Genomic DNA, 11,895 nt, shown 5'->3' on the forward strand with positions numbered 1-11,895 from the left:
AAGGGATATCTAGATTGGTGTTGTGATAATGAAACACTCTGAATTTTGATCCTTAGAAATTTCCTGAGTTTTGAACTCACTGGACATCATACGACTATGGGTACTAGTCGTATGTTATGATACGGTTTAGGAGGGTCCTAGTTATAACTTAAATAGCATGGTGGGGATAGGTTTCTGTCCAAGGTATGAGCGGACAACATATAAGTCGTATGTTAGTGTACGAGTCGTATGGAGCTAACTCGTATGTTAATCAGTGTGTCCTTGATCACATTCTGTCTAGGGTATGGGTTTTAGGGTACTTCTCGTACCTTAGGGTATGATTTGGTATTGCATGGTCGTATGTTGACCAGTGTGGGGGTATAAAGTGAGGCCATCACTCGTACCCTAGGGTACGGAAGGAAAGGGTGGTCGTACCCTCCTGCGGGTAGGACTGGGCATAAAATACTGAAAACCGAATTACCGAACCGAATAAAAAAATTTGGTAATTGGTATTCAGTAATTCGGTATTTGGTATGGTATTTGGGAGTGAAATTTTAATATTTCGGTATTCGAGATTGGATTTGGTAAAAGATATTAATACCGTTTGGTATTCGGTATCTACTGAATATATATATATATATATACACAATATGTCTAACCAACTCAATAGACAATAGTATTAGTCAATCCCAAAGAATCTCTTGAACCTTGATAATATATTCGTAAAAAGCAACAATAGGAATACTAAAGAGGATTTCTATTAAATATATTATTTGAAGTTTAAATATACATTTGGACATTTTCAATTTTAATATGGTATTACCAAAAATCGTATAGAACCGAAGCTTAATTTACCGATTATCGAATTACCGAACCGATGTTTATAAGTATGGTATGTGGTATCTACTTTCAAATACCGATTACCAAATTACCAAACCCGAAATTTGAAAATATCAAACCGAATACGGAACGCCCACCCCTACCTGCGGGCATTTAATACAATTTAAGTTGGGGGTACTCTATATATTTTTCCTTATAACTCCTTGGGACTCCCACAACTTAAAACAACTTTTGGTGCTTCATTTAACCTATTTGAAATCACTTAAACACTTAGAAACTATCTCAAAATCTCTCAAGGCTCTTGGGTTAAGGAAAAGCTAGGGTTTCCTCCAAGGTGGTCAATTGAGGCTTTTAGGGGTGATTTCTTCTCATCTTCTTCTCAATCTAAGGCAAGTTACTCCTCCCTCGTTGTTAGTTCCAACTATAGACATGTTTTATGAATTATTTTCATGGCATGAATGTTGTATGGTTTTGGGTTTTCATATATATGTTGGTGGTTTTGGTTATAAATGCTTGGTTATGATTTTCCTATGTTTTAATTGTGGGTTTACATGTTTTAATGGTGGTTTGGATAGTTTGTTGCATGAAAATGGTTAATTGTAAGTGGTTTTGGTTTTGGAAACACTATGCCCCCAAAATGTTTAATAAAATGTCTATGAGAATGTTTTTACTACATTGTTGAAATTTTAATAGAACTATTGCATGGTATAATTTGGTAATGGAACCCTAAATGGTTTAAATGTTTGAAATGGTTAAATGGTAAGGTTTTGGTGGTTATGGTTAGTCTAATTGAAAACCTTGTGAGATAAAAGGGAATCCCCCAAGCAAACATAATAATGATCACTTGTGGGGTACATGGGATTCCCCAAAATCAACTTAATAATGTAATCTATGGGTACGTAAGAATCTCTTCTTCTTCAAAAGGATGGCTAAGGACATTGCTTGCAAGTGATAATAGGTATGATGATACCACTATTTATAGCCTTGGGTAATAATAAATGGATTGGTGGTCTTGGTTATGTGGTAATGGTTTTAATTGGGCAATAATAGTGAGGTGTGATAGCTAACTGTGAAGGTGTGAGTCCAATGGACAGACACTGAAAACTCATGTTTGCCGACATGAGAATTGGTCATGATGACCATATATATGGGGTACATGGGAATCCCCTAAGTTACACTTATATATATGTATTATGGAGGGCGAAAGGTACTTGGGAATCCCCTACTCCTATGGTATCTCTGGTTCATGCGGATACATACATCGGGGCCTGTTCTGGGGGTTATACTGGACCTATATAGCCCGTGGGTGGTACTAGGACGATTAAGTTACACATACCCAAGTTACACTGGATCCATATGGCCACTCTACTCCTCCCACTAGCTATCGAATTAAAGTGGTGAGCTTCCATACTTCGGAAAGCTCCATTTCATATCATGGACATCTTTTCATACTTTGGTTATTTTATGGATATCGATTTTGACTATGGTTAGAGGCATGTCCCAACCGAATATTGTTTTCTTTTGATTAGAGGATTTGTGGAACTACTATAGGTTGGAATGGGCGATGTCCGTTGTGGTGTCAGCCTTAGTATTAGCATTGGTATTGGGATGCTACCATTTTACTGAATTTATGATTTTTCCACCCTCTTACGTTATGTTATGGATAGGAACTTGGTTATTATCTAGATTTTGGTTTGCTTGGGTTGGTCACGGTTATGGAGCTATTCCAGAATCTGGATTGGTACAAATATGTTATCTTGGCATATGTTCGGAATTTCTTCGACTCAGGGTATGCGTTTGGATGGTCGGGTTGGGTAGCAGGGGTGGTCCCTACTGGTTGGACTTGGGTAGCAGGGGTGGTCCCTACTGGTTGGACTTGGGATGCCCATTATGACAAGGCCCTGACTTGGGTCGTGTTAGATAATCCGGCTCATGAAACATTGACACATGTGTTCCTAAGATCTCCTATTGCTAATATGACTTGGTCTTATTTTTATTATTTTGCAGGTTTGAATATAGAAGGATTTCACCTAGAAGAGGTAATCATGTTGTGGTGGAAAGCAGAAGTTACGACAAAAACCTTGAAGTTATACTATAAAGCTTTGCTAAACATTATAGTATGAGGATTATGGAAAATAAGGAACCTGAGCAAGTATGGACGAAAGCATCTCTACACAGTGGATTATTCTGTTAGATTTGCGAGAAATATAGAAATCGAAGAATAAAATGTATTGAGATTCATTGATTGAAGTTAGAAATTGAGAGAATTCAGGCTGCCTTTGGAAACTGTACATAACAGAAAATTATCTAATCTACCTCTAGAAAGTTCATTCTCTGTATATATATATATAACAAATGAATTCAGCCATTGATTTGGGCCGGGTACAGATAGTAATAGTTGGGCCTCGTGTGTCCATTATATCGTAACACCTCCCTCAAGCTGGAGGGTGTCGACACGCCAAGCTTGTGAAGAAGAGAATGGTGAGCAGGACCTAGCAGGGATTTGGTAAGGACATCAGCCAACTGTCCTGAGCTAGCAACATAATGAAGAGAATCAAGTTATCGCGTAGACAATTACGAACATAATAGCAATCAATTTCGATGTGTTTAGTACGTTCGTGAAAAACAGGATTCTTTGCTATACTCAAAGCTACCTGACTATCATAAAATATGGGAACAGGAGAAGAGACATTGACACCAAAATCACCAAGTAGACGAATCAACTAAACAATTTCAGTAACCACCTTCCGAAAAGCTCTATACTTAGCCTCAGCGAAAGAAAGAAAAATGGTAGGTTGCTTCTTCCATTTCCAAGAAACAGGACTGGCGCCAAGGAAGCAAATAAACCCAGTGACAGACCTGCGTGTATCTGGACAAGAAGCCCAATCTGAGTCAAAATACCCCAATAAAGAAAAGTATAAACAATTAGAGAGTAAAATACCCTGATCAGGACATCCCATGAGATAACGTATAACATGTATTGCTGCCAGCATATATGGAATTTGAGGGCATTGTAAACTTAAATATTGCACTGCAAATGAGATGTCAGGCCTCGTGTGTTGAAGAAAATTGAGCTTTCCAACTAGCCATCTAAAGGAGCTAGGATCAGACATTGGGGCACCCATATCAGCAGTCAACTTAAGAGAATAATCCAAAGGATTCATAACAGGGGAATAGTTGTGACAGCTAAACTCGTGAAGTAAATCAAGAGTATATTTGTGTTGACTGACCATATACCCTTGACAATGTGAAGATACCTCCAAACCAAGAAAATAATGCAGGGAACCTAAATCTTTAATCTTGAACTGATTGTTAAGAAAAGATTTAAGAGAATTCAGCTCAAGTAAATCATCCCCAGCAAGAAGTATATCATCAACGTATACAGCTAGAACAACACGGCTAGTGTCAGTACACTTTGTAAACAAAGAATAATCATTCTTACTAGATGAATAACCTCGAGATAATAAGGCTTTAGAAAGTTTTGAAAACCATTGTCTAGACACTTGACGAAGGCCATACAAGGACTTTTTAAGATGACAAGCCAAAGAAGAACAAGAATCTCAAGTAACAATGAGGCCGGGTGGTAATTTCATGTATACTTCCTCATGGATATCACCATGAAGAAATGTGTTATTGACATCCAATTGAAACACTGTCCATACCCTTTTTGCAGCTACAGTAAGAAGACATTTGATGGTGGTAAGCTTAACCACCGGAGAAAAAGTTTCAGTAAAGTCCACCCCTTGTTTTTTAGTATCATCTCGAATGACTAAACGAGCTTTATATCTTTCTATCGAGCCATCAGATTTCAGTTTGATCTTGTAAACCCACTTACATGAAATAACTTTCTTACGAGGGGTAAAAGAGAACTATAACCCAAGTTGAATTAGCCTCAAGAGCTTGAAATTCTTTGTGCATGGCTTCCTGCCAAGCTGGTATAGCAGCAGCCTGATCATAATGTTGGGGTTCATGCAAGTGAACCTTAGTAGATGCAAACTTGGATACAGGAGATTCAAGGTTCGGGGAGTGAATGAAGGAGAAGGCATAGTCTTTTAAGTAAGCAGGTCTGTGAACAGGTTGAGTAGAGTGTCTAGTGAAAATAAAAGGAGGTAATATAGAGGGGGAGGAAGAAGAAGGAATAGCAGCTGGAGGAAGAGAAGAAACAGAAGAAGAGGAGATGGGTATGTCAGTATCATCAGAGAAAGAGAAAGCAGGGGTAGGAAATAAAGAAGGAGTAGGGCAATTGTAAGGGAAGATATGCTCATGAAAAACGATATCCCTTGAATAAAAAATGAAATGACTGGTAAGGTTCAAAAGTTTATAGCCTTTCTTGCCAAATGGATATCCCAAAAAAACTGAAGGTATAGCCCTGATTTGAAATTTATCTCTACCAAATTTGGGAGATGTAGCAAAACACAGACAACCAAAAGATTTTAAATGTGCATAAGAAGGGGAGACTGATGCAGCACCTCAAAAGGGGATTTATTTTTTAGAACTGAAGAAGAAAAATGATTAATGAGATAGGTTGCAGTTAACACACAATCACCCCAATATTTTTTGGGTAATTTGGATTGATACAATAAGGCTCTAGAGGTCTCGAGAAGATGTTTGTGCTTCCTCTCCACCACTCTATTTTGTTGAGGAGTGTGAGGGATGGTAGTTTGATGTATAATGCCGTTTTTTGAAAGAAAATGAGATGCTGCAGCACCACTGCCTAATTCAAAGGCATTGTCAGATCGAAAACATTGAATTGTGGACTAAAACTAAGTTTTAATCATTGAGGTGAAAACTTTAATGACAGTTAAAGCAGCACCTTTTGAAGGTAAGAGATGAGTTCAAGTGGATCTAGAATAGTCATCTACAAAAGTAAGAAACTAACGAAAACCATTATAAGTTTGGGTATTGTAAGGTCCCCAAGTGTCAGTGTGAACTAATTAAAAAGGTTGAGTAGTATGAATACTACTCTCCGGAAATAGTAGTCTTTGTTGTCTAGCCATAGGGCATATAGAGTATATAAAAGGCGGTTTGGAGGACCATTTATCAGATAAAAAAAAGATACTATCATTTTATAAAAAGGCATATGCCCAAGTCTTTTATGCCAAAACAAATCACTTTTATTATATTTGATGGAATAGTACAAGAAGAATTAAGAAATACATCAGGAACTGTAGCACAGATTGAAGTACTGATTGAATTATCATTAGGAGTATTAACTACAGGTATAGAATTATTTGTAGAAGGTAAGATATGTGGTGACATAGTTGTAGCAGAATCTGGAACATTAGGAATGAGAGTATTTGTAGTAGAGAAAATAGACAATCCTGGAATGCATGATGCATCAACTGAGGATATGTTTTCCGGACATAGAAAATATAAGCCCCTTGCAGTTTTACCAAGTTCCAGTGGCCTCTTAAGAGAAGGGGCCTGTAAAAAGCAAGTGGACTTAGTAAAAAAAGCATAACAATCAAACTAATTAACAAGCTGAAATATGGAAATTAAATTGAATTGAAAAGAAGGAACAAGAAGGACATTTTGTAATATCATATCATGTCTTAAAATTAGAGAACCTGTTGAAACAACTTTGACCTTATAACCATTTGGAAGGGTAAGGAAGGGTGTGGAAATAGGTTGAAGGTTGTGAAGTAAGTGTTTATGTGGGGTCATGTGGTTGGTAGCCCCAGAATCTAAGATCCAAGAAAATACACCTAACTGAGATGTTGCACATACATGTAGACCAACAGAATGTATGCTAGGACTGTTAAAGATGCTATTGAACATACCTGGAAAATTAGCAAACCCTGAATGTTCTGCATCTGTGGAGTCATCTGATGGAAGACTAGAAGACAAGTGAGTTTGGTCAAATTGATGCAAAACATGATGATACTGATCATTATGGTTGCCATGTTGAGATAGAGGTACAATAGACTGGTGAGGATAACTAGAGGGTAAGCCAACTTGGGCACATGCAACCGATTTCTTAGTCTTAGTAAACTGAAAATCTGAAGGATATCCATGGAGTTTGTGATATTTCTCCATAATGTGGCCACTTTTCTTACAATATCTGCAAATAATATGGCTATTGTTGACTTGGAATCAAATTGGATTTTCTGAGTGTAAGGTCTACCACCTCCATGTACAGGATTTGAAACATCAGATGAAAATTTCTTCGGAGGGGGATAGTTCCTTCCTTGATTATATCTCCTACCAGGGTTTTAAAAAGATCAACATTTATTCATATCACCATATCTAGAAGGAGATGCACCTTGAAATCCATAGGATGCATGGAATGACATTGAGTCCGTGGATAAAGAAGATGGAACAGCAGAGTGTTCCTTTTGTTTCTCATCATGTTGAATCATGGAATATGGCTTGCCAAGGCTAGGAAGAGGACTCATCATGAGGACATTGCTTTTACAAGTAGAATAGACTTCATTGAGCCCTCCAAGAAACTGAAATGATTTTTGTTCCTCAAGGAATTTTGGTAAAGCACCACAAGTGCAAGTTGGCCCTACAAATGTAGTGTTAAGTTCATCCCAAATGCCCCTTAGTCGTTAGTCGAGTGAAATAGGATGCCACATCAGAGGTTCCCTGGACAGTATTACCTAATTCCTTTTGTAATTAAAGGTACCCATTTGATTGTCCATATCTGTCATTGATATCATCCCAAATTTCTTTACCAGTATCAAATCCAATGACACTTATAGCTATGTTTCTAGATAGAGAATTTGTTATCCAAGCAATGACCATGTTATTGCATCTTTCCTAATAAGGATAATAAGGAGATTCAGGAGGAGGCTTAGGGTTTCTACCAGTGATTAACCCTAGTTTATTTTTGACAGAAAGAGAAATCATCATGCTTTTCCTCCAACTAACAAAGTCATTTTCATTGAATGGTACGGTAGTAAGTTGGGTGCCGGGATTATCTGATGGATGCATATAAAATGGATGAGAATGATCAACAGAGAAGGGTATAAAACCCTCAGTGCCTGTGCTATTAGATGAGTTATCAGGCATTGTTGTAAACAAAAACTAGATGTTATATGCTTCGGTCTATCAATAGAGAGGAAGGATAGTACCATATTTCTTCAAAAAAAAAAAAAAAACCAATGTGCGACGGAAAATTGGGGAAAAACTGGTGAAGGAAAACCTCATACAAATGCCGTCGAAACTGGTACCACAAATATTGATGTCATCATACTCAATATAGGAAAACCTCAGGATCGCCCGTCGAAACGCCGCCGTCAGAAAACTTAAAACCGTCGTCGGAACACCCTAAATTCATGGGAGACGATGACTATAACACCATTCAATTGTTGGAGTGTGAGAGAGCTGTATTCCCGCTTTGATACCATGTTAGATTTGCGAGAAATATAGAAATCGAAGAATAAAATGCATTGAGATTCATTGATTGAAGTTAGAAATTGAGAGAGTTCAGGCTGCCTTTGGAAACTGTACATAACAGAAAATTATCTAATCTACCTCTAGAAAGTTCATTCTCTGTATATATATATAACAAATGAATTGGGCCATTGATTTGGTACTGATAGTAAGAGTTGGGCCTTGTGTGTCCATTATATCGTAATATATTCATAATGTTGACTAGGACTATGTATATGCTTCTAAGAGTAAGGAAACCTAGTAGGAGGTTTTCAAGAAATTGGCTAGAAATATTGGTAGAGCTGGAGGAATATTGTCCTAGAACTAAAGTGACCAAGGTATTGTGGGAGTATCCTCCTAAAGGACGAGTCAAACACAATACAAACGAAGCATCAAGAGGTAATCGGGATTAAGTTATTATTCCTACTGCCTAAGGGATTCAAAGGGGGTCTTACTACATATTGAAGGAGCTATCATGGATAAAACCACAAATACACTAGCAAAAACAAGACCTGTTTTGAAAGCAGTAAACATTGCAATTAGTGGCAGTACACACAAGTCATCATTCAAACAGATTCATTGTTACTTGAGAAAGTGTTGGAGGGGAAATGGACATGTCCATTGATTATAGAATAAAAAGTTGCAGAAATCAAATTACCTCTTCAATGAAAGTAATACAATTTGCAACACATTTTAAGGGAAGGAAATGAATTAGCAGATTATCTGACAAATCTAGCAATTACAAAGGTAATTGTAGATTTTCGAATTTGTAAGCGTAGAACCATCAGCTAGAAGGATCATAAACAGTGACAAGCTAAAATATTCATATTTAAAAGTATCAACTAGAAAGGAATGCACACATAATGATGATTACCTATTGAGATTTGCCAATTAGATCATATTCTAAGGTAATTTGGAGCTATAAGGACAGACAAAAGTACTACATTATTTTTTACTGGTTCTTGAGAATTACTTGTACACTTCATTCTGATCGCTAAGGAGTGTTGTGAGATGCTACCCTGATTAGTATATTGATAAAATTAATTTACTATTATCTTAATAATATATCTATACGATCGCACACTAGCGAGTGTTCTATTGCTCTAAATAGAATATTATTGTCCTCTTTGCTAGTATAAAGAATATAATTAATATTGAGAACAAATTAAAATTTTCTATTTAGAATGAAAGAATTAAATTAAAATCTGTTTATTAAAATATATATGGAATGATATTAAATATTTGTTTATATATGCCATATAATAAATGATGATTAAAGATTTTCTAAATTCAATTTGAAAGGATTCGAATGTCCATGAAGGACTTGAAGGTGCACAGCACAGCTCACGCCTCACGGGCAGTAATCCATTTGGAATGATGAAAGTTTTTCTTTTTCCACAAAAGTCTAATTATGTAATTAATTTTTTATTTCAAATAAATCATTATCTTAATTAAATAGGAAAAAAAATTGTAAGTGATATTATATAAAGGATGACGCAAAAAGTTACATATTTTTTGTGAGGAAAATTTTCACTATGTGAAAAATACTTTTTTGATAGCGTATTAATACTAGATCAAATCAAGACAGAAAATAATATCGATAAGAAGAAAATTATTTTCTTGTTATGTTTATTGTGAGTTGAGATATTTGAGAAATTTTTCAACATAATATTTGTTGATCAAATTCGTTTGTGAGTTTGATTAATCAAAGGTATTGATAGCAAAAATTAGTCTCGATAAAGATACAAATAGAGTTTTCTTACAGTTGAAGAAATTTTCTATTACGACTATCATCACCAGGTTTGCCTAAACCTATTCTTTTAGGTGTAAATAAATTCTAAATACGCAAAATCTATCCAGATTAATCGTGTTCTCCGATGAGTGTTATTAGCACCATGCAATACTTACCCAGGAGACACCGAATGAGAAACTTAAGAAACAAATAAATGCAGAATCATTTTTCTGAGTGTATACTGTAAAAATGATTGTTTTAGCTATCTGACTCTTTTTTTGTAGACTTGCAAATTTCAAAACACTCATTATATCCTTTGGAAACAATATTTCTCTGTTTAAATCTGGAGAGTATCAAATTTCATTTCAGTCTACTAATAATTCTCTTCACCAGTGATGACATAATTATACAGCTAACGCCTTTTACCATACCAACATGGATTATGGTGGAACAAGATCTCGAATTCGAGTCTTATGTATGAAAAAAATCATATTGAGAGTGTTGTTTCGGAATAGATCTTGCAACACCAAATAGAAAAACACCTTTTACCATAATTTTAACAAGAGATAATTCATTTATTATAACAGAATTTATGAACGTATATTAACATATTCACGTAGTTACCAATACTTACCATCATATAATTTTGAATTTTAGTTTTGCTTAGCTCGAATTTTATATTTCCTTTTAATTGTCACCGAAGAGAGAGAGGTGGGGAGGATAGGATTAGGATAATTTTATATGGAAACAACTCCCCCTACAACTGCCCGGCCCACTTACAAAAATCGACCTGATTTGACCCGGCCTAATAAGCCCTAGGGCTTTAGAGTACCGGGTCAAGTTTTTTATTGATTTGAGTCCGGTTAATATGGCCCAAACCAAGACCGTTTAGGGCCCGTCAGTTAATCAGCCCGACACGGTCCGATTAATTTTTTTTTTTAAATTAGATTTAATTATAACTTAATTTTAATATATTATTAATTTACTATTAAGTATTATTAATTTATATATGTGTATATATATCTTCTATAGACGTATATATTTAACGTATACATGTGTATATGTTTTATAAATTAGTATATAACTATATATATATATATATTGTAGTATATGTTTTACTTAAAGTAGTACATATATATTGAATGGTGCGTATATTTGTGTATATATCTTCTATAGACGTGTATATTTAAAGTATACATGTGTATATGTTTAATAAATTAGTATGTAACTATATATATATACATATATTGTAGTATATGTTTTACTTAAAGTAGTACATATATATTGAATGATGCATATATTTGTGTATATATCTTCTATAGACGTGTATATTTAATTTATACATGTGTATATGTTTTATAAATTAATATATAACTATATATATTGTAGTATGTATATATATATTGTAGTATATGTTTTACTTAAAGTAGTACATATTGAATGGTGCGTATATTTGTGTATATATCTTCTATAGATGTGTATATTTAATGTATACATGTGTATATGCTTTATAAATTAGTATATAACTATATATATATTGTAGTATATATGTGTATATATCTTCTATAGACCTATATATTTAATGCATACATGTGTATATGTTTTATTAATTAGTATATAACTATATATATATTGTAGTACATACATATATTGTAGTATATGTTTTACTTAAAGTAGTACATATATATATATATATATATTGTGGTATATGATTTACTTAAAATAGTACATATATATTTAATGGTGTGTATATTTGTGTATATATATCTTCTATAGACGTCTAGATTTAATGTATACATGTGTATATGTTGTATAAATTAGTATATAAGTATATATATATATATATATATATATTATAATGTATATATATTATAGTATATTTTATATTTAAAGTAGTACATATACATTGAATGGTGCGTATATATGTATATATCTTTTATAGACGTATATATTTAACATATACACGT

The 11,895-nt window shown here is 34.5% G+C and overlaps 1 protein-coding gene across 23 annotated transcripts; it reads right to left on the reverse strand.

Moving 5' to 3' along the window:
- Window positions 1-3,029: 3,029 nt before the first annotated feature.
- On the reverse strand, window positions 3,030-9,188 carry LOC107863298 (uncharacterized mitochondrial protein AtMg00810). Of its 23 annotated transcripts, none has more exons than XR_007053590.1 (4): window positions 8,855-9,183; window positions 3,761-3,918; window positions 3,564-3,688; window positions 3,030-3,352 (listed from the first exon to the last, which is right to left on the reverse strand). XR_007053590.1 is itself a non-coding variant. In XM_047409353.1 (4 exons), the coding sequence occupies exons 1-4, from the start codon at window positions 7,969-7,971 to the stop codon at window positions 3,255-3,257; spliced, it is 345 nt and encodes a 114-aa protein (XP_047265309.1). In that variant the 5' UTR covers window positions 7,972-8,827; the 3' UTR covers window positions 3,030-3,254. The 23 variants fall into 23 exon arrangements, 4 of the variants coding, with proteins under 4 accessions (XP_047265309.1, XP_047265310.1, XP_047265308.1 ...); XR_007053589.1 differs by lacking the exon at window positions 8,855-9,183 and adding an exon at window positions 7,974-8,826; XR_007053591.1 differs by lacking the exon at window positions 8,855-9,183 and adding an exon at window positions 7,967-8,826 and having other exon boundaries at window positions 3,030-3,347; window positions 3,474-3,688.
- Between the last annotated feature and the right edge of the window lie 2,707 nt (window positions 9,189-11,895).

This window comes from Capsicum annuum, chromosome 3 (assembly GCF_002878395.1).
Source record: "Capsicum annuum cultivar UCD-10X-F1 chromosome 3, UCD10Xv1.1, whole genome shotgun sequence".
In the NCBI taxonomy this organism is placed as follows: Eukaryota; Viridiplantae; Streptophyta; class Magnoliopsida; order Solanales; family Solanaceae; genus Capsicum; species Capsicum annuum.